Below are 24,447 nucleotides of genomic sequence, written 5' to 3'. Positions count from 1 at the left end.
TTTAGTTATACTGTTAACAGAGCAGTTCTGCAACCCTTAAAGATGTTAGATGGTCTAGTTAAGGAGGGAAGGGATGACTTCAGAGCGCAAAGGTCACAGGAGAAAGGTCACAGGTGAGAAGAGATGAAACAAACCTTTGGGACTATTGCATGTTTTTGTTTGAACTTGGTATTTATAAAGTATGTACACATGTGTGCTTGTTTTTATATTTGAATGTTACCATGTAGTGAACAACCTGAGCAAAAGCAAGATTGGTAATCAACATGAACGTTGGCATGGAGGGATAAAGGGTCAAGGTATACCTCTGGGTATGGGGTCCCTAGGACAGCACTCCTGAAGTATTCTGGGAACTGAATCATAAGAGGCATTATCAGAGAAGAACACAATGATGAATATTCTACACAAAAAGTCAGATGAGAGGACTGTGTACTCAAAAGTGTCACTGAGATAGGCAACAACGCCATGTTCATGGAAATGCTCCAGACCAAGGGATGCTAAGGAAACCTGTCCGGCTAACGTGATATCCAGGTCTAGATTGATCCCATCTGCAGGGTAGAGGATGTTAGAAACTAGAGTTGGGGGGCTGGGGAGCTGCTCAGTGACTAAAGTATTTGCCTTGTAAGCCTGAGAACTTAACTTTTACCCCCAGAGCCGATGCAATGAAAGCCACGTGTTGGGTGCACGCTTGGGCAGAGACTGGCAGTTTCTGGGTCTCATTGGCCAGCCCAGCTTAGTTAATGAGTTTTATGCTAGTAAGAGATCCTGCCTTACAAAAATATGACAGACATCTGAGCATCAATGTGTGAGGTTGTAATTTTAACTATATGTATGTGTGTGCGTGTGTATGTGTGTGTGTGTATATCATGTACACACATGAACACATACAAATGGGTACTTACATATGTGTGTGCACACACATACATATGTGCATGCATTCATACACATGAACACATATACATGGATACGCACACATGTGGACATGTATGTATGTACATGCATACACACACACACAAAGACTACACTTAAATGAACACACAAGCATCTTCACACACCAACAAAAAATAAATTATTTGGGGGGTAAAGTAGACAGTGCTGCATTGTAGAAAACTCATCCTTGTATAATACAAACTTACATCTGTTCTGTGGTAACATGAGATATCATTTCATTCAATATTCAAGAAAGCACAGAGCTGTGAAGGGAAGATGTCTGTGATAAAGGACACATCTGTGTCATGGTATAGGAAACTGAAGATGCTTACAAAGATGTGCACATGGTACATGTACCTGTTTGTGTCAGTACACAAATTCATACACATGAGAATGAGGCTGGGGGAACCAGTGGGCAGGCGAGAGGCTACAGGAGGCCCGAGAAGATGGCCGAAGCCACAGGATGCTATGGGTGAGGTCCACACCGGATGCTCTGCACTCTCCTCTGTCTCTGGAGTTTGACCTTCTTTCCCAATGAAATTCTTCTAAAGAGAACAAATTTACATCTGAAAATTGGCCTTCAGATGTTAAACACAGATAAACAGTAAAACTGCTTCAAGCACACCCTGGGGATAACAGACCTAGGGCCCAGTCACCACTGTCTGGGATGTGTGTTTATCCTATCCGCAACAAAGATTTAATTGTCCAGTAACACTCTAGCTGCCCGAAGCCAGACATAATCCGAAAGAACATGGAAAACAATTTCAAGATTAGAAAAAACAATAATGAATGAAATCCGCTGTAAACATTTTCCATTTATGGTGGCAGCTATTACTAAAGGTTTTTAGGGTTCAGTCCATTGTGAGTTGGAATTTATACATGAAGAGATTCCACAACTAGTTTCAGTCTTCCACATGTAGGTATCTAGTCTTTGGCCCACCTCTTCTTTGATAGCCCCTCTTCCCTGAACTATTTGTTAAGGAAGGTGTCATCTAACACATTTTTGGTTATAATTCAATTTCTTCCTTTCTTGTTTGTATCTCTTTGATTGCATTCAGTTTTGTATCAGTTACTTTCACTCAACTGTGATGGAGATTTATTTTGGATGGTGATTTTGGAGGGTTTCAATCCCATTTTGGGGAAGGTATTGTGGAGCTCATGGAAGTGGGAAATTATGAGAAAGACCTGTCTGTTATGGCTGACTAGGAAAGTCAGAGTATAAGGCTGGAACCTAGGCCTGTCTATGGCCGTCAGAGACCTATTTCTTAGTAATCAGCCAGTCTCAAATTCTTAAAGATTTTGTTTTCTTAAAAAAGTGCCACCATCTAGGGAAAAGGCATTCAGATATGAGTTTATGCAAATTCAAACCATGACATTCTGTTCTGGCTCCCAAAGGCCTATAGCTGTCTCATAATTTAGAGTACGTTAGTCCAATATCAGGCCCACATTCTGAGAACTCACACTGTTCTACAGTTCTGCATCAAGTCTTTTCTGGGGCATACTGCCAATTATTAATTGTGAGCCCCTATGAAATAAAAATAATGTATATTTCCAGTGGCAGAAAGGAAATGTTCCTATCCCACAAGGAAGGAAACAGGAAGAGTGTGATGTAGGATCAGACAAAAGCAAGATTGAAATCTAGCTGGGCGGACACTAAATATTTCTCCAAGAGTATCTGGGGGATGTGGTGGTATTACTTCAGCCCTAGGTGGCTATGGAGGCCCTACCCATATGGCCACATGCAGCTCATGTGGCTTTCCTGGAAGCTGTCTCCACTTGGCACCATCGCTTCCCTTGTCAGTCACGATATGTTCTGGGCCTCTCTGACATCTTGAGGTCTCCACTGCAACTATAGCTTCAAGCAGTTTCATGTAGGAAAATGTACCTCTCTTACTGTCCCAATCAGTCCTTGATCATCTCAGTACAAGCCTTGATCACCCCATAATTCTTTTACTTGGCATATTTGCAAAATCATGTCCACAGGGACGCCCATATTTGCTACCATGCTGAGCAGCTGTTGGGCCTCCTCGCACCATGGCTGCAGGAAGTGTGACAACATAGCCCTAGATGCCTGTATAAGTAAAGCAGCTGAAAGCACTCTTATGCCCTGTGTGGGCAGGGCATTCCTGTAGACACTTAAGTTCTAATGGAAATCTTTTCAAACAAGTTTTCCTTTTTATAAGCTGGAGCCTTAAATGCATATGATTTTTCCAGCTTCTCTTTGACTGCAGTAATATCTTCAACAGTTATGGTTGCTTTGTCTTAATCTGCATAGTCAAATCTACTGGTGTCTTGGTGTCTCAAATCATCCATATTTGAATTTTTTATTAACTCTCACCCCCTGAATGCTATGCTGGTTTGAAATTGCCTGCTCAGAAAAAAAAATTAATCAATGGCATTTAAATTCAGCCTCGCTCATACTTTGGGGAATGTGGGAAAAAATGCATCCCAGTTCTTTGCCAGAATGTAGCGTCCATGGCCTCTAGTTTAATCTGATCTGAAATCTCATGAGCGCAGCCTTAACAGCTCACATTTCTGCTGGTATTGTCATCCTCTGAAATCTCACCCAAACCCTTCATTGTCTCAGCTGATGTTCTTTTGCAGGGTGAGGGTACCTGAAGGATGAGGTGATTTTTTGGCTCACAGGGGTACAGTTTGTCCTAATGAGGACGTTGGAAGCAGCTGGTCACATGGAATCTGCTGTTAGACAAAAGTGAGCAATGCCTGCTTGTGCTCAGCTCTCTCTCTACTTAGTTTGCTGTTTTTAACATGATTCCAATCATATGATTTTACCAATAAAGTCTTGGGAGCTGGATGCTGGGGTGAAAGCCTGCTAGCTCTGAGAGGCAGAGAAAGCACCCAGCTGACCTTCCCCCTCAGCTGACAAACCAAAAGGAAAAGGAAGTTCTTCTTTCCCACATTGATCCAAAAACCTCTGAAATGGAATGTCCTGCCCTTCTGCTTCCTGTGTGTCTCTCTATCCCTCTTCCTGACATCTCTTACCCTAAGATTTTTCCTGTGTTCACTCCCTGTCAACTAGTTGTTTGCTCTGCCTCTTGACCTATGGTTGACTTTATTTAATCCTGTTTGCAATTAACAGAGAGTTTTTGGATCAAAGGTGTGTGCTAGGGCTGAGCCACACGTAATTAGAAACAGGGTTTTTCAGTAAAGCACAATCTTGGAGTTGACAGTGTGATCAAATATCCTGCAACAACACTTCTGGATCCCAACCATCAAGCGGCACTACCTTCAGTAGTTGGATCTCCCCACATCAGTTAACATAGTCAGGCCAATATGCACAGCTTTGCACAAAAGTCCATCCCTCTGGTGACTCTAGAGTCTGCCAAGTTGACAATTTATGTCAACCTTCTCAATCTTTGAAAGCTGTTTTAAAAATTCTAGGATTGAATCAGAGCACATCTTGGACACGTTCTTCCCACAAACTTCACTAAAGGCCCAGTAGCTCCACAGTCAGGTAAAGTCACACCAGTGACTCCACCCTGACTCTCAGCTTTTTCCTTCTCTTGCTTGCTATGTTAGTAATTTATCTGTCACTGTAACCAAACACCTTCTAGAAAAACATTTTCTGTGAGGAAATATTTATTTTGTCCCCTGTTTGGGGGTGGTGGTGGTCTCAGTCCTTCATGGCAAAAAGAGTGGTGACATTTGTGGCAACAGAAGTATGGGTGGGTGTTTTTAGTTCCTTCAGGATTTTTTCTAGATGTCGATTGTTTTGAAACATTTACTCTCTGTATTGAAATCATTGTGCCCCCTTGGTCCATGATTCTGCTTATGTGCTATTGTGTTTGTTTGTTTGGATTTTTTTTGTTGTTTTATTGGATTGTATTTGGTTTGTTTGTTATCTTATTTTTTGTTTGTTTGGTTTTGTTTCTCTGCATGCACTGAGCCATCTTTCTATCCCTGCCATGAAACTCATTTGGTCATTATGTATTAACTAATTCATTCATTTCACTTTGCATCTTTGTTTTATTACTTGGCTGCCTCCAAATCCTGCCATGTAGCCCAGGATGGCCCCTGAACTCACAGTCCTCCAGCCTATCCCCCCATATTCTAGGAACATAGCATGCAGGTCATGCCCAGGCATTGACAGTTCTATTTCTGTTCCTTAAGGATACTTGTCTATACTTTTGTTGCACTTGCATTTAGTATTAGTATAAGGCCACACTGACTTTGTAAAGTGAGTCTGCACATGTTCCTCACTTTTCTGTCGAATGGACTAGTTAGAGGAGCGTTGGTGCCCATTCCTGAAAAGTTTGATAAAATGTGCCACAGTGGATGTGTATCACCCTCCACCCTGAATTTAAAAAAAAAAAGTCTTAGTACTTGTCACTGATCTTTTAGTTTTCTTAAAATATACAAATTATATTTTAGTAGGTTGTATGTATCTAGAAATATAGACATTTATTTAGATTTATTTAGACTTATTAAAGTATGCATTTTTTTCAAAATAATCCCCAATCCTCAGGATTTCAATGATATCTGTTACAATCTCTCTCTTTGCCATAAATCTATTATTATGCTCCTCTCTTTCTTTGGGGTGGTTTGGCTAAGAGCTTCTCAGTGTTGCTAATCTCCTCAAAAAATAGTTCATTGATCCTGTGAATAATTATTTTAGAGTCTGTCTCATTAATTTCTGCTCTGGTGTTTATTATCTCCCTTCCCCTTCTACTGGTCTGTGCTTTGTCTTCTCTCTTTCTTACTCTCTTCACTGTTTGAGCTCCAGCGGTGCACCATTGTGCTAATTATTTGAGGTCTCTTGTGGCTATAAATGCCCTTTTAATTCTCTTGCTATATCTCCCAGATTCTCTTGTTCCCTCTTCATTGGATCCCAGGACAGTGCCATTTCCCCGATTTCTCCAATGAATCACTAATCATTGCAAGGTCATTGCTCATTCTCAGATTCTTTGTCAACTCTCTGTCCTTTGTCTTGCCTTTGATGTCTAATTTCACTTCATTATGATATGATGAGCTTTGAGCAATTGTTTTGATTCTCTCTCTCTTTGTAGTGACTTGGCTTTTTGCCTAAAATATATTCTATTTTGGAGAAAGTTCCATGAGTTGCTGAAGGGAATGCATGTACTGCAATTTTGGGTAGAACATTGTGTACATGTTTGTTAAATTCATTTCAACTATAGCATAGTTTAGTGTGAAATTATTACTAATTTCTTGGGGCTTCAAGACCATGTTGTGAGAACAGAGTGCTGCAGGCAGCCACTTGGCTTGTATTAGGGCTTCTGTGTTCATGGTTTTCCTTAGGCTTTGTCTTATGAAACTCGGGGTACAAGTGTTCAATATATATATTGTCTGCCTGGTGTGTTGTTCCTTTCTATCAACCCGTAGCAACTTACATTGGTTTTATCACTTGAAATCTGCTTTACAAGATGAGTATAGATAACTGGTCCTGCTCTACACAAGTTTCTTTTATTTGGGATGCCATTTTTCAGCTTTTTATTTTCAGACTGTACTTAATGGAGCCATGTTTTCTTACTGGTTAGAAATAGAATATTTAGTGATAATTCCATTAACCTATCTATCTCTTTTATTTGGCAAATTAGGGCTACTTAAATCCATTGCTGTAATGGGGAGGAATGTGCTAGTTCTTGGCACATTAGAAAACCTGATTTTAATGGCTTCCCGATTGATTATAATTTGCTTGTTCAGTGTTCTAGCAGAACTTATTAATTTCTTCATCCTCGGTCTTGTGTTTACCCTGCTGTGTTGGGTTTAGTGTGCCTTTAGGGACCTTCTGCAATACCACAATAGTCAAGAATCTTTTTAGCTTGGACTGATCTTGCCTTGCTTACAATATAAAGGATAATTGTTCTAGATATTATGATCTAGGGTATTGAAATTGACATCTGCATGATATAATCTAGATATAATTGATATGTACAATCACTAGGCCTAAGAGTTTTATGGACACATTTTCTGTTATTCAGATGTTGTTTGCCTTGATAAGCCAGTTGGTTCTTTTTCTTGAAGTTTCAGTGTTCTTTCTCAGTTCTTTAAGATTAATATTTTAGCTAAAATATACAGTGAAAGGGATCTTTTATGGTCAATTGCTTGGGTCTTTAAACAATCCTTATACCTGGGCATCAATATATTTACCCAACAAGTGGGCAGTTCCTGATATTGTGCCACTGAATATAGTTCCTATACCTATAATTTGTTTCTTTGGTTTTCATGTAAAAATGGATATCAGATTGTAGTAAGGAGTTGAATGTCTTTCCAACTAGAATTTTTGGTGAGGTTTCCATTTGACTTCTTTGGTAGGGGGTTAGTGACTTCTGACAGTGAATAGTGTATTGGAACATGAAGTTCCGAAGTTTCCCTGAGGCTTGAATGATCAGGATAACTGTACATGGTTGCACTTGAGGGGTGCACCCTCTGCACTCATTCCTAATCTTATTAATGGTGTAGTCTGAAATGGTCTAGGGTAACAGACAGTGTGGCCCTATAGCAATGCAGTGTTTACAGTCCTCTTATTTTTACCTCTGCTATAGTTGAGTAGGGCTTCAGGCTCATCATAACCAGCCTTCTTGGATATTGGTTTTTGTCTTGATGTTTTTTAATCTCCTCTCTTTTTTGATTTATAGTATCATTTGAACTTTGAGTTGGATGATAGTACAGAGCAACACCTGCTGACTCTGTGCTAGGCTGAGACTATCGTCCCCTTCACCACTCCAGGTGGCAGAGCATCAACACAGTTACTGAGCATGGTGGGGAGGGAGATAAACAGTGAGAGAGTCAACTAGCAGTGAACTCATTTTGGAAATAAAATAAAACCTGGTACCTATTGTACCATATGCAGCTCCGAGGATGACTACAGCAGTGGTCAGTGCAGGAACTAGTATACCCCAAGATGTTTTAAATGATGATTTGTAAAAAAAATTCGAGGAAACAAGAGAGAAGAAAATGACAACTGAAATGATGCAAGGTGCAAAACAAAGAGCATGGTTCTAAACAAGGGTGGAAGAGAAGAAGGGGTGGGAAAACCAAATGGGAACAAATCCCATAGACCCCAGCAAGGAAATCAAAAGGACATGTCTGAGAAAAGAGACTCTGCCACAACACACAGACACAGATACAGACACACACACACACACATAGATACACAGATACACACACACACACACACACACACACACACCCCACAAACAGACACAGATACTACACACACATAAACATATACCACACAGACATCACGCATAGACACACAGATACACCAATGACACAGACACCACACACATATAGTCCTCCACATCACAAACAGATCCAGATACCATACACACATACATACATATCATACATTCATAGACACCTTATACAGATACATACACATAGACATACATACATACCACATACAAACACATCACACTCAGACACACATACACACTATAAACACAGACACCACACATATACCACAAACTGACACAGATACCATACACACATACACACACACACACCACAAACAGACACAGATACTATACACAGACACATACACAGAACACATAAACATATATATACCACAAACAGACACAGACACACACACACACATACCACATAGATACAAATACCACACACAGAGACAGACACATACACACACCACACACAGACACACACACCACACAGACACAGACACAGACACACACACACACACACACACCATACACTGACACAGACACATACATAAACACACAGCACACTATACAAACACCACACACAGGGACACACACATGTATGCACCCCAACACACATAAGCACATATACCTGGATATACACTTGTACCTCAACAAATACAGAACAAATGAAATGCTACATTAGAATATTTAAGTATTGTCTTTGTTGGAATGGTCCCTTTCCTTTCATATCTTGTTGGCTTTCATCCCCCATAAATCACCATGGCTGGAAAGAGTCACCTCTTGTTGGTTGTTTATAGCATGCAGTTAGGCCAATAGCAATGGTTTGACAGTGCAACCAACTGGGAATATTCCCCTGATCACTAGTACAAGGCAGAGGGAAATCTGAATTCCTTCAGATGGAATTTCTCGTAGGAAGGCTGATTTGATGTCATGCAGGGCTCAGCTTGCTTGGATGATGTGCCTGTGGCTTTCATGTGCCTCCTGTGGTCCACGGCAGGGTAGGGCAACAGACCAGCGTGATTGTAGAGATGTAGCAGGGTCTGCTCTAGGACTACACCCTTCTGAGTCCCCATTCCTGCCTCTGTTTTCCACCCTGGCCCAGTCTCTGCCTAACTTTAGCTGCTGACTTCAAGGGAAAGTCAGTCCTGCCACATTGTAAATGGCAGGTCATTGAAAGACAGATAGAGCTGGGCCGTGGTGGTGCACGCCTTTAATCCCAGCACTTGGGAAGCAGAGGCAGGTGGATTTCTGAGTTTGAGGCCAGCCTGGTCTACAGAGTGAATTCCAGGACAGCCAGAGCTACACAGAGAAACCCTGTATTGGGAAAAAAAAACAACAAAAAAAAAAAAAAGAAGAAGAAGAAAGAAAGAGAGAGAGAGAAAGAGAGAATGAGAGAAAGAGAGAGGAGGGGATATGAAGTGATGATGGAGTTGGAGGTATATCTAGGGTAATATGAGGGAGGAATGTATTATATGCATGAATAAAATTATCAGAGAATTAATATAAATATTATGCTTTAGAAATTCAGCTTCTAAACTACATGGTAGCTTTCTTAAATTTCTGTCACGTCACTTTTGACAAATTATAATCATGTAATTTTAAGTCATACCTTGATGATAAAATATATATGTGTGTATTTTATATGTATTCTACAGTATGGACAGTTTCATTATTTTAAATAACATTTATTCTTACTTTCTAAGTAACTTAATTTCATCCTTGAACCTTTGAGTGGCATCTTCTTCCCCCCTATCACCCCCCAGCTTCTGATAGCTACTTTTCTATTCTGCTTCTATGAATCCTGTTATCTTTAGATTTCATATAAAATATTCTGTATTAAATTGTGGAGAACTCTCAGTGTATGATATTGTATCATGAAATTTCATAGGACCAGTCCTTTCCGGAGCATGAAAATGGTTTTCAGGTTGGAATGAGACTGGAAGGCATTGATGCCCGGCGTCCGTCTGTGTTCTGCGTGCTTTCTGTGGCTGAGGTAAGAGAGGCTGGTGCTGCCTGGGGCTAATTACATGGTGTATATTTTCTAAAAAACAACAGATTTCAGTACTTTCTGTCATAAATGTGTCCCTGCCCATTATTTCAGTCAATAATGTATAAAAATGTATTTCTTTATAATTTAGTTCTTAAGATGAATTTTCTAGTATGTTTCCATCAACTAGCACTCATTTTTGAGTTAACTGAAAAGTAGATTACCTTAAGTTAGTAAGAATCTAAGGGTCCCATAGTGTTGTTTCCAGCTGTTAAATAATTATTCATATTTTAGGTGAGCCAATGAGAGCTGTATATAAATTCCTTTCTATGAATAAACATTCATATAAATACACATACTTTGTGAAAATTGTGTACAGAGAACAGGCATGGATGAAAGTAAATAGATTCTAAAATGTGATGTTTATCCAACACGTTATTAAATCAATAGAAGTATTGGACTTACAGACACATTCACATGCTCTGTGTCATGGCAATGGCTATTAGGCTTGTGCAGAATGTCTAGGGCATGCATTTCTCAGACTTTCATTATTTTCTGTGATAAATATGCTGGGATCATGTGTTAGCATTGTTCCTTATCTCAGCCTCTACTCTCTTGAGGTAGAAAGTACGCCCATCAGCAGAAGATATGCTTGATAAAAGAAAAATTTGGCAGGTACTGAATTAATAGTCAGTTAGAAACATTTGATGTGATTCTGGATTCTTAGACCAGACTAAAGGATATATTTTTTTTTTTGCAGAAAGTTCTAGATAGCTGTTCATCATCATTGTGATTTAATCACATAGCATATTACATGCACATTTGTTCTCTGATGAAAATGTTTGGACGGATATATGGGTAGATTCATGATGATGACATCTTCTAAACCTTTGAATGTTTTCTCAGTTTTGAGCCCCTTTCAAATCCATGACGCTTAATGAACAACTGTGAATTTCCTGTTTCAGGTGTGTGGTTACCGGCTGAGACTGCATTTTGATGGTTATTTAAGCTGCTATGATTTTTGGACCAACGCTGGTTCCCCAGACATTCACCCAGTGGGATGGTGTCAGAAGACCAAGCATGAGCTGCATATCCCTCGGGGTAAGCCAGGGCACATTTGCCAGCTGCAAGGAGGGGCACTTGCTATCCCAGCTTTATTTTAACACCATTTCAGGAAATACTAACAGGGGAACCTGGTGTGAATAGATTTTCCAAATGTAAGTTTTATCTACAAAGAGGCTGAGGCCATGACAGTGCCTTAGAGATGAGTGTAACAGAAAAGTCTGCATGTCTCTCTAAGTCAAATATTCTGGCTAGGAATTTACAGTAAAAAATATAATTGTTTGGGAGCCCCTGATCATATATAAAGCATATTAATCTTTATAGCAAGAAATTGTGTTCAAAATTGTGGTCCAAATGAAATATCATACTCTATCAATGATACCCACACAGGGAAGAAACTTGATTTATTCTAAATTTGCTGCAAATTTTGAAATAATGGAAAGAATGAGACTATAAAATGCCACGACCAGTTTTCTTTTGATGGAAAATAGTTTTGTGTCTGTCTTTTGTGTCTCGTGAGATACCCACCAAGCCAGGCAGCTAAGGATGGTCCTTCTTGGCTGTGAGATACCTTGGTGCAGGATTTTTGTACAACCAGTTGCTGCACAAAGTTTCCTGCTTGGGCATTAGGCTACTGAATAACAGCCCATAGAACCGATGTCCTAACCAATCAATCTGTAAAGATAACGATTTTTTACTGGGTAATTCATATGATTAGGAACAGAAAGCTGGACCTGCCAAATGGACTTTGGATTTTGACAGGGCTGGGTATTGAACCCCAGGTGGTCTGTGGAATTCCGAATTTCTCCAGAGCCCCTGGCTGTCCCAACTATAGTGGCATCTCATGGCCTTTGTGACATGCCTTCCTAGTGAATGGCAACCACTTGGGGACTCTTGTCTCACCCTTCCCCCTTTCCTCAAAAAGCGTTAATGAGAGAAAAGATGAAGAAGGCCTGTATATTTCAAAATGCTCCTAAGAAACTATTCAGAAACAGTTTATGCGAGTATCCTCATCATATAAATATGTTTCCCCCTTGAACTTAAATTCCTTGAAATTTACTTTATGGTCTGTTATAATCCAAGTAAGTTAATAAGTGGATATTAATCATCTGTGAAGACTGACATATATTATGGAAATTACACTCAACAACTTTGAACTTAAGGTATTTAAACATTAAAATATAAATCTTTTGTGATAAGCTTAGGACTTATTGAATACATAGCAGAAAGTTAAAAGTAGAAATACTAATATATTAAAATATATGTAATGATATCTTGTGGGTATTTTTGACTAGTGTATACTCTTTTAGATTATAGAAAAGATAAATTTGTTTGGATGGATTACTTGAAGGCCTGTAGATTGCAAAATGCTCCTAAGAAATTATTCAGAAACAGAAGTTCTGTGAGTATTTTCTTCCTTTGTATAAATCCTATTTTCCATTGAGCTTAAATTCCTTAAAATTGCTTTATGGTCTGTTCTATTATAATCCAAATAAAATTTGAAATGCCTTAATTACCTTTACCTATCCTAACTTAATTTCTTATATAAGCTCTCCTGGGCAAATAGCTTCTTCTTCTTTTTTTTTTTTTTCTTTTTTCTTTTTTTCTTCAACATTGCAATTAAATACTTTAGAAAACTTAATTTAAATTAAGCCTGCTAAAACTTATTTAAAATATCTTTTAGGGATATTTTTCACTTTTGCTTGCAGCAAGTTAGTTTTCTAAGCTTCATTTTGGTGTTTTAAAGCTAGTAGATACTCGAGACAGACTCTGTTACATGCGCATCACAGATGTGTCTAAGTCTAATAAACACAAAAGAAGCATTTGGGCAGATTCAGGGATGCTCTGTGTGGATATATGTGTGTGTGTGGTGGGCAGTGGATTTGGCTAGAATAGACCCTCCCTCCCCCAGCATCCTTACTAAATTCTGGGATGCTGTGCCAGGTTTTAGCTAAAGTAGACTCCTCGTCTGTATCCCAAGCAGCTCAGAGAACCTTCAATGGAGAGTGAGATTTAAGTGCTCAGCCCTTCTCTGCTCTCAGCATTTGGGGAAAGCAAAGCAGGGGTGAAGCCCGGACTGCACTCTGGGACCCTCTCTTTCCCCTGCTGGGTGTCCCAGCCAGGTGTCCCTACCCACTGAGGATCCTCTACCTGGTACACTTGTTACAGAAATTCTATAGGTTTGTCTTTCCTGGTCTTGATATGAATGGTAGGTGTTTATTATGTATCTCCCATAAATTTGTCTGTCAAGAAAAAAGGACTTTACTGATATGATGTTTCTTTAAAAATAAAATCCACTGAAAGATAATTAATAAAAAAAAACCAGGCTTCAGTGTAGATAATAAAGAGACAGACAGACAGACCCCCATGGAGTCCCTGGTATTGTATGCATCCTAAAGCAACAAGGCTGGCTAATTATAGCTATCTCATATGAAAGGAAGAGTTACATTAGCCATAATCTACATGTTCTGTTAGAAATAAACAGGCATTAAAATAATTTGTACTTGTAGCTGTAATTTTTCATAAAAGAATACACTCTTTAAATATTGAGAGAGCACTATTTTTGAATCCCATTACCGAATTAAACAATTTTTAAATGCTAAAGAGCATAATCTTCATCACTTCCAAGAGTGGTATTTGGAAATTTCATTAGCCTATGGGGAGTTGAGGATACCTTATATCATCTGACGCAACTGTATTCAGTAAACATTGATCTTATAATCAGCTCTCATTGCTCTAAGAACTGAAAATATTAAAATGAAGGTGATAAGGCAAAGACAATCTCCTTATAGAAGTAAAGCAAAAAGGAGCGGGGAGTTTGCATCCTTGGTCCTTGTATAAGTGTAGGGACCCTGTGAAGTGCTTCCTAGCAAGTCAGGTAAGTAAGAGTTGATATTGTGTCAACCTTGGTTTTTAAATGACCTAGAAATCCCATGGTGGCTCAGTCCTGTTGGTTGACCTGTTTCATTCTGTGCCTTTCTCCCGCCCTGTTGCTGTATTAGAATGGACCAGTGCCAAAGGAGTTTCAGGTTGGGATGAAGCTGGAGGCTGTGGACAGGAGGAACCCTTGCGTGATGTGTGTAGCAACTGTCGCAGACATTGTGGAAGACCGCGTACGGGTGCATTTAGACAGCTGGGATGATAGCTTTGATTACTGGTGAGACTTCAGGATGCATGTGCTTTGAGCACTCCGTACTTAGGATTCAGAAGTCATCTTACCAGTGCTGCAAGCGTTTTCACAATAGCTCACGTCAAGAACTTTTTCAGTTGGCGTTTCCCCTGCCTCTCTTCCACGTGGATTATTGAATTAAAAAGCAGCCTCCCTCTGCCCCTATTTTCCCCATCCTATGTGGTTATTCAATGGTGTCTTCCATGAAGCAATGGCAGCAAACCAGTGAAGGTTCTCATGCTTTATCTGATTGTAATAGAAGTAAATTTAAGAAAAGGAGCTTAAGAAGTTGCATGGTGTGTGTGTGTGTGTGTGTGTGTGTGTGTGTGTGTGTGAAGTGTTGAACAAAGCCTTCCACACAAAAAAGCTCCAAGGAGAATGGAGTGAGTGCCTGTGGCGGATGGACTGGAGAGATGGCACTGCAGTTAAGAGCACTGACTGCTCCTCTGGAGGTCCTGAGTTCAAATCTCAGCAACTACATGGTGGCTCACAACCATCTGTAATGAGATCTGACGCCCTTTTCTGGTGTGTCTGAAGACAGTTACAGTGTATTTAGATATAATAATAAATACGTCTTTTTAAAAAGAAGAAAAGAGAGAAAGCCTGTGGGAAGCAGAGAAAATGTATGCCACATACTCCTAACACAGACTGTGGTGAGCTGTGAGGCTAAAGCCCTGAAATACACAATAGGGTGTGGCACAAACAGACTGTGGTGAGTTGTAAGGCTAAAGCCCTGAAATATGCAACAGGGTGTGGCATGAACAGTTTTTGTCACATTTCCCATGTGAGTCCCAAACAACTGAAAAGTCCCCAAGGAAGCTGCAGCTTACATACAGCTGATGGGAGTCTGCCTTTCCCCTTTGAACTAAAAATCAGAAATAGGGTAGTGGTTGTAGGTGTCTTAGAACAGAGCCTTTGAAAAGTAAAAGGAAGGAAAATGTAGCTACCTTGGGTCTGATTCAGCTGTCCTGTCTGCATCTGGAATTCCCTGCTAGTAGCTGTCTTTGTCAGTAGTATGGGCAGGCAGAAGAGATTCATTAAAACATTTACCCCCAGGGATCACCTCTGTCAGCACCATGGTGCCCCTTCCCGATTTATTCTACAGTTTCAAATTGCAAGAGAGTTGTTCAAGTGAGCAGTTTAGTCACCCAGAATAAAGCTCACCATGTCAAACTGTTTCTGCCATTTGCTAGTTGTGACATTGCTGTTTTCCACAGGGTTTCTTTATGTCCAGTGTGACCATCACCCTTTGGTTCTCTTCGTCCCTGTCTGTCACTGTGATGGTATCTCAATAGGACCAACCCGAAGGAGGAGACTGCGGGGAGGGGAGGACATGGTGTGTGGCTGGGGGACTCTAGACTGACTTTTACCCTACATGGTTATTCAGAAAGCTGAGCATTCAAGATGGCACAGGCTATACTGGTCCAGCTCACTCCTCTGGTCCTGCGTCGGCCAGTTATACGCCATCCATGAAAAGGTCCCTCAACCATCACAATCAATGGTGTTAGCTGGGCCCCGAGTGGTAAGCATGCAGGAGACATTTTACTTTTAAACCACAGCCCATTCTTCCTGTGACACCATGTACTTTGACTGTAAGCACAATCCTGTTTTTTTTGCAGGTGTGATGTTAACAGCCCTTGTATCCAGCCAGTTGGTTGGTGTCAGGAGAACGGAAGAACTCTGGTCACACCCCAAGGTGAGCAGACTTCATATTCTTTGAAGTCATCTCTGTGTGAGTAGATAGTCACATCTTTCCCCTATCATGGTAACAATATTTCATTGTTTAGTGAGTGGATAAAAGTGCTGGGACCTGCCGTCACCCTACAAGTGTCCAAAGCATGCATGGAATCTGTTTGTAAAATGTATTGAGCAGTCTTTTGAAAACTTGAGATAAGTTTTAGCTCACTCAATAAATATCATTGCTAGGGACTGGCATTTGCAACTAGCTATTTCCAGGTATATCTTATAACATAATTCATTAATCAAATCGTAAGATTACTAAGTGTCTTTTACTTTGGAGTTAAGTATAGAAATGTAAAAATATAGAAAGTAAGGCTTCATGTATGCCCTGACTTTCTAGACACCTTTCAATGAGCCGGACCAATGGCATAACCACGGATATAAGTTAGGGTAGCATTGTGGCAGAGGGCTTCTCTAGTATGCCAGAGATCCTGGATTCAATCCCGCCCACCATCATATCAGAAAGAGCAAAAAGAACTAACTAAACACTGTTTAATTTTAGCATATTTAGTACAAATGTTTAAGGAGAAATCTGTTTTCTTTTCAATATATAATATACAAGAATAAATGTAGAAAACAGGATATGACATCTATAACATAGCAGCTGTTTTGTATTTTAATATGCATATTTATGGACATTTGAAATCTTTATGTCCTTTTTAAAAATTCAAAACATGCTTAATATTATTGTACAAAGTAAATAATGTTCTGTGGACATTTCAAAATGTGAATAAAATGTATTTAGGTCACAATCATACCTTTACCACTTTCTCTCTTTAATTAAAAATAGATTATTATGTATAATATATTTTGATTATGGTTTTCCTGCTTCCAAGTCCTCCCAGATCCTGCCTACATCCACATTCAACCAAATGCACAACCTTTCTTTCCTTCTTTCATTAGAATACAAATAGGGATATAAAAGTTTTAAAACAAAAGCAAACCACAATAGGAAAAAAAATCAAACAAATAAACAGAATAAAAAAGAGTCCAAGGGAAAGCACAGGAAACACATGTAGCCACTGAGACACACCTTCAGAAACACAGAAAACCCATAAAAATGGAAACCATAATATATAAGTAAAAGATCTGTAAGGAAAAAAAATGAAATAGCCTCTTTTCCTTTGAAAGGGAGTATCATTTGGAGGTAGCTTCAGGAACGGGGATGGTGCACTCCTGGCTTAGACAGTCCTTATGTCTTAAGCCTCCTTGCCTCCGTATCCCTAGAAAGCTACCCTTTAGTTTCATCTTCTCTCCAACCCACTCTGATTCCATACATCATAAGGAAAGTGCTGTGGAGTCCTTTTGGGTAGGACCCAGATACTGAACCTAACACTGTGACCTTCAGTGCCATTTCCCTGCGAATGACATGACTTCATTCTTCTTCATAGCTTCATAGTCTGTAGACAGAACACTTTCCCCATTCATTGTTTGCTGGGTGCATAGGTAGACTTTATAACTTGGTTAGACTGAATGATTCTCTGAGAAACAGAAGTAAGTAGGTATCTGTATTGTAAGCTGACATTTATTCTTCAGAATAGATGCTCTCAAGTAGTGTGACTGGATTATACTGGATTATATAGGTATTTTTAAGTTGTAAAAGACAGTTTCATATGGGCAACATTAATTCACAGTCCCACCAGCAGTGAACGAGGGCTCCTCTGTCTCATGTTGCTGCATGCATTTTCTGTTTGTTTTCTTGCTGGTGCTCACTGCCGCTGAGGTGAAGTATGCTTCAGTGTGGTTTGGATTATTTCCTTCCCCCCACTACCAATCCAACTTCACTATCTTAACACACACACACACACACACACACACACTAAAAATCATGGACTCCAATTTGTGTTGCTTAATTTTTGGGCCTGGGGCCTGTGCTAGAGTGTTTTGACATATCCATGGTCTCTATTGAAGAAAACTGACTTTCTTCTCCTAGAAACTACCAACTGTACATAGCTTCTTGTCTAAGGATAGGAGTTTGAGTCTACCTCTGTCCATATAGCTGGGTGTTTTGTGTGGCTTGAGCTTGTCCAGGTCCTGTCCATGTTGTCACAGTCTCTGTGGGCTCTTCCTTGGGAAGTGTTGTTTGTTTGGAGTCAGCAAATACCTTTAGATCCTACAATCCTTTCACTCTCCACAGGAGTGATAAAGGCATCCCACAAGAGGCAACTGCTTCAAAGTGTCTCAAAGTGTCTCACTCTCTGCTTGTGGTCCAGTTGGGGGTCTCTGTGGTAATTACCACCAACTGCAGGAGGAAGCTCCAATGATGAGATTGAACAATGGGCCCAGCAATGCCATCTTACTGCTGTTTTCCTTTATAGAATAATAGTAGTAAGTGATGCCCTAGGCCTGTGACCTGTCTTCTTTTGGGTTCTTGGCCTCATTATCAGTGTAAAGTATGGGTTCTGCCTCATGGAAGGAGCTTTAATTCAATTAAAACATGGTTGTTACTCTCCCAAGAGCCATGTCTGCACCAGTGAGCGTCTTTCAGGCAGGTCGTTATGACAGCTAGCAGGGTTCGTAGCTGGGTGCTATTGATGATTTCCCTCTTCCTTGGTAGCATGAGTAGCAACTTCCAGCACTATGAATGCTATCCGGTAGACATGTGACTTCCAGTTGAATGCTAGGTAGATCATTGGATAGAACCCAAAGGACTATACATTGTACGACAGAAATATTTGCTTATCTGTGTATATTGCTTCCCTATTCACAATAGCCTGAAATTGGAACTAGCCAAGGTGTCTGTCTATTGAAAATAAAAATGGAGTCCATTTACACAGTGGAATATTATTCAGATACTAGGAAAAATAAAATTATAAAATGTACAAGTAAATGAACAGAGATAGCAACAAGCACCCTGGCTGAGGAAACCCGGGTCAAACATTTCTGTTTCCTGCTTTGTGGGTGTTCACTTTTAAGGTTTAGGTCATGTGACATCCCTTTGAAGCACTGATTGCTTAGCTAATAAGGAACACGAGGGAGGATTTCTCATGGAAGAGGAAATAAAATACAGTGTAATAGGGGTATAGATAGGAAATTAAAAGGAGAGGAATAAAAAGTAAAGAGTGGGAAGGCAGAGGATGGAATATAGAGAGAGATAACTTAGATCAATGGCCATGGAAAGCACACTAATGAAGAAGCTCTGTAAAATACATACAAACATGAAAGAAATTTAAATAAAGTCATCTCATAATGGGGGAGAGGGTATCCCAAGTAGATATCATAAGCACTGATAACACCCAGTGTCATAACTAGATTGCATCCTTTTGAGTTGTTGTCCAAAAGTGTCCCAGATACCACCCCAAATATAGTAGCTGCAGGTGGTGCTGCCAGCCATCCGGCACAATTTGATTGAAATTGGCTGTTGCTGAAGACATCACAAACTGGCAGATAACACAGGCAGAGCTAACTTATCTCTTGTTTGTTGATTTTGCTGTTGTATGGAAGACTTGAAGTTGCCAATTCTTGCTTTTGTCCCTGGAACTCTGAGAGTCCTGTTAAAAACCTTGGTATGCTTATTCACCACTGGTGGGAAATGGAAGCTGGTGTGGCCATTGTGGAAATCAATGTGGAGGTTGCTCAAGAGGCTAGAGATAGGTCTACCATATGATCCGCCATACTCCCAAAGGACTCTGTATCCTACTGTAGAGACACTGTCTTCATCCATGTTCACAATAGCCAGGAAATGGAAACAAGTCAGGTATCCACCAATGGAGAATGAAAAGGGTGGTGCATGCACATAAGGAAATATTACTCAGCTCCAAAGAAAAATGAAATTATGAGAAACAGAGGTGGATAGATGGAGCTTGGAATAATCATCCTGAGTGAGGTATCCCTGACCCAGAAAGACAAATGCTGTGTGTTTTCTTTCATATGTACAAGCTAGCTTTGAATTAGAATACCTATAGAAGTCCAAGAAAGGGCTACAAATGGAATCTCATGGAAAGGGGATAGAATGCGGGTGGTATAAAAAGCAAAAGGTGATCATGGAACAGTGAACAAGCCTTAAGTGGAGTGGATGGTGTGGTGTGGTGGGGGTGAGACTTAGGAATGATAACTTGAACTAAATACTTTTGAAGAGGCTGTATGGAAGCCCAGTATTATAGGAAATTTGCAATATAAGAATGGTCCCGGGCGGCGGCGGCGGTAGCAGTGGCTGCTCCAGCTGAAGGGCCATCAGCGGTGGAACCAAGGCGACACAGGGTCCAGTTAGGCCCTGCGCCCACGACCACTGACCTTCGCTGACCAGCCGGGCGGCAAGCAACTGCGGTTCTGCGGAGCCTTTCGCTGCACGGAAGCCACTTCAGAACTCGGCTGCCCGCCAGTCAGGAGAGACTCACCGCCATCTTGATCCCGGGCTCCAGATATCGGTCAGACTGAGGTACACAAACATAATCCTAGGCCCAACACCGCAGGGGTCTGAGCCAGACGGGCGTTGGCCTGCACCCAGGCCCTGGGCTGTTCGAGTGGCCATTGGGGTGCCAACCCAGCCAGGAGTTTTTTTTTTTTTTTTTGCCCCGGCCGGTGCACGCGCCGCCATTTTGCCTACAGGAGCCAGAGTGCTCGGGAGGGCAGAGACTGCTAGCAAGCGTAGCCTGAGGCTAACAAAACGGGGGTCTAGGCCCCAAAAGGCACAGGACTGACCCCAAGAACTGGGCGGCTTGGTGGGCCATCTGTGTGGCAACCCGCCCAGGAGGTTATTAGCACAACAGACTCTCCCGGTGCTTTCGGGGAGCGCGGACGCGCACGCCCGCCATCCGGGTCACCTGGCGGACCCAAATAACAGACATAGCCCTAGGGGAACTTTGCTCGGACCTTGGCCTCCCAGGCGTTTGCCTGGACTCAGGGCCCAGGCAACAAGGCTAACCTAGTGTGCGCCAGCCCGGTTGGGGAAATCGGCTGCCCAGCGGAGTGAGCGGAGCACAGGGGAGGTCACAGCAACATTCACCTTCGGAGCTCCCTGGGGGTGCACACGGGTTCCACCTGGTCCACAGACACAATCTGGGGCAAGGCCTCAGGCAGAAGCCCCCAGCTCAACTCTCTCCGCTTCAGATCAGCCTGGGTGGCCGCCACATCTCCAGGTCCCTCAAGAGGCTAGTGGGGGCTTCCGGGCGGCCAGCTGGGAGAAGTCAGTGTGCTCCAATAAATCCTGCGGGCCCCAGCGGGAGCCTTCAGGTGCCTGCTTCGGGATCTGAACAGCCTGGACAACAGCACCCTGTCTATAGGCAGTGCAGAGTGTAAGCTGTGCACCAGAGGCCAACGGGGAAGGGGCAGCTTGCACTGGTGAGTCCAGCACTGACAAGACCAAGTAACACCAGTGAGAGCTAGATGGCAAAAGGCAAACGCAGAAACGTCACTAACAGAAATCAAGGCAATATGGCAACATCTGAACCAAATTCTCCTCTACCAGCAAGTCCTGGATACCCCATCACACCAGTAAAACAAGATTTGGATTTAAAATCACTGGTCATGATGCTGGTACAGGAACACATGAAGGACATTCAGGAGAAAATGGATCAAAAGTTAGAAGCCCTTGCAAGGGAAACACAAAAATCATTGAAAGAAATCCAGGAGAATACAAAAGCCAACAAGGAGGAAATGCAAAAAACACTTAAAGAAATACAGGAGAACTTTGCTCAACAGGCTGAGGTCATGAAAGACGAAACACAAAAATCTCTTAAAGAAATACAGGAGAACTTTGGTCAACAGGCTGAGCTCATGAAAGAGGAAACACAAAAATCTCTTAAAGAATTACAGGAAAACACAAACATGCAAGGGAAGGAGCTAAGCAAAACCATCCAGGATCTAAAATCAGAAGTAGAAACAACTAAGAAAACTCAAAGGGAGACAACTTTGGAGATAGAAAGCCTTGGGAAGAAATCAGGGGACAGAGATGCAAATATCAACAACAGAATACAAGAGATAGAAGAAAGAATCTCAGATGCTGAAGATTCCATAGAAACCATGGACTCAACAGTTAAAGAAAATGCAAAGTGCAAAAAGCTTGTAACCCAAAATATCCAGGAAATCCAGGACACAATGAGAAGACCAAACCTAAGGATTATAGGCATAGATGAGAGTGAAGATTTACAACTTAAAGGGCCAGCAAATATCTTCAATAAAATTATGGAAGAAAACTTCCCTAACCTAAAGAGAGAGATGCCCATGAATATACAAGAAGCCTACAGAACTCCAAACAGACTGGACCAGAACAGAAATACTTCCCGTCACATAATAATCAAAACACCAAATGTTCTAAACAAAGAAAGAATACTAAAGGCAGTAAGAGAAAAAGGCCAAGTAACATATAAAGGAAGACCTATCAGAATCACAGCAGACTTTTCACCTGAGACTATGAAGGCTAGAAGGTCCTGGGCAGATCTCATGCAGACTCTAAGGGAACACAAATGCCAACCAAAACTACTATATCCAGCAAAACTCTCAATCACCATAGATGGAGAAACTAAGATATTTCACGACAAAACCAAGTTCACCCAATATCTATCCACAAACCCAGCCCTAAAAAGGATAATAGGAGGACAACACCAATACAAGGAGGGAAACTCCACCCTGAAAAAAGCAAGATAGTAACCTTTCATCAAACCCAAAAGAAGTTAAGCAATCAAATTTAAAAAATAACGTCAAAAATGATAGGAAGTAACAATCACTATTCCTTAATATCTCTTAACATCAATGGACTCAATGCCCCAATAAAAAGACACAGACTAACTGACTGGATACGTAAACAGGACCCTACATTTTGCTGCTTACAGGAAACACACCTCAGGGTCAAAGACAAACACTACCTTAGAGTAAAAGGCTGGAAGACAATTTTACAAGCAAATGGTCTCAGGAAACAAGCTGGAGTAGCCATTTTAATATCAGATAAAATTGACTTTCAACCCAAAGTCATCAAAAGAGACTCTGAGGGACACTTCTTGCTGGTCAAAGGAAAAATACAACAAGAAGAACTCTCAATCCTGAACATCTATGCTCCAAATGCAAGGGCACCCTCTTTCATAAAAGAAACTTTATTAAAACTCAAAGCACACATTGCACCTAACACAATAATTGTGGGTGACTTCAACACTGCACTTTCCTCAATGGACCGATCAGGAAAACAGAAACTAAACAAGGACACAATGAAACTAATTGAAGCTTTGGACCAATTAGATTTAACTGATATATATAGAACATTCTATCCTAAAACAAAAGAATATACCTTTTTTTCAGCACCTCATGGTACCTTCTCCAAAATCGACCATATAATTGGTCACAAGACAGACCTCAACAAATATAAAAAGATAGAACTAATCCCATGCCTCCTATCTGATCACTATGGAATAAAAGTGGTCTTCAATAGCAACAGAAACAACAGAAAACCCACATACACGTGGAAATTGAACAATACTCTACTCAATGACACCTTGGTCAAGGAAGAAATAAAGAAAGAAATTAAAGACTTTTTAGAACACAATGAAAATGAAAACACAACATACCCAAATCTATGGGACACAATGAAAGCAGTGCTAAGAGGAAAACTCATAGCCCTGAGTGCCTCCAAAAAGAAAATGGAGAGAGCATACATTACCAACTTAATGACACACCTGAAAGCCCTAGAACAAAAAGAAGCTATTTCACCCAGGAGGAGTAGAAGGCAGGAAATCATCAAACTCAGGGCCGAAATCAATCAAGTAGAAACAAAGAGAACCATACAAAAAATCAACAAAACTAGGAGCTGGTTCTTTGAGAAAATCAACAAGATAGATAAACCCTTAGCCAGACTGACCAAAGGGCACAGAGAAAGTATCCAAATTAACAAACTTAGAAATGAAAAGGGAGACATAACAACGGAAACTGAGGAAATCCAAAAAATCATCAGATCCTACTACAAGAGCCTGTACTCAACACAACTGGAGAATCTGGAGGAAATGGACAATTTCCTTGACAGATACCAAATACCAAAATTAAATCAGGACCAACTAGACCATCTAAACAGTCCCATAAAGCCTAAAGAAATAGAAGGAGTCATAGAAAGTCTTCCAACCAAAAAAAGCACAGGACCAGATGGTTTCAGTGCAGAATTCTACCAGACCTTCAAAGAAGAGTTAACACCAATACTCTTCAAACTATTCCACAAAATAGAAACAGAAGGAACACTACCCAATTCCTTCTACGAAGCCACAATTACGCTGATACCAAAGCCACACAAAGATCCAACAAAGAAAGAGAACTTCAGACCAATTTCCCTTATGAACATCGATGCAAAAATACTCAACAAAATTCTTGCCAACCGAATCCAAGAACACATCAAAACGATCATCCACCATGATCAAGTAGGCTTTATCCCGGGAATGCAGGGTTGGTTCAATATACGGAAATCCATCAATACAATCCACTAC

General features: G+C 40.8%; 1 protein-coding gene across 1 annotated transcript in view; it reads left to right on the top strand.

Annotated features, from left to right (window-relative positions):
- The window catches only part of L3mbtl4 (L3MBTL histone methyl-lysine binding protein 4), a 337,842-nt gene that overhangs the window by 16,654 nt on the left and 296,741 nt on the right, over positions 1-24,447 (top strand). The window contains exons 3-7 of the mRNA XM_052193353.1: positions 9,979-10,083; positions 11,043-11,178; positions 12,450-12,541; positions 14,142-14,296; positions 15,928-16,004. Of these exons, the coding sequence (XP_052049313.1) occupies positions 9,979-10,083; positions 11,043-11,178; positions 12,450-12,541; positions 14,142-14,296; positions 15,928-16,004 (565 nt within the window). The remainder of the gene's footprint in view (positions 1-9,978; positions 10,084-11,042; positions 11,179-12,449; positions 12,542-14,141; positions 14,297-15,927; positions 16,005-24,447) is intronic.

This window comes from Apodemus sylvaticus, chromosome 9 (assembly GCF_947179515.1).
Source record: "Apodemus sylvaticus chromosome 9, mApoSyl1.1, whole genome shotgun sequence".
Taxonomy (NCBI): Eukaryota; Metazoa; Chordata; class Mammalia; order Rodentia; family Muridae; genus Apodemus; species Apodemus sylvaticus.
This window is presented reverse-complemented; position numbering and strand designations above follow the sequence as displayed.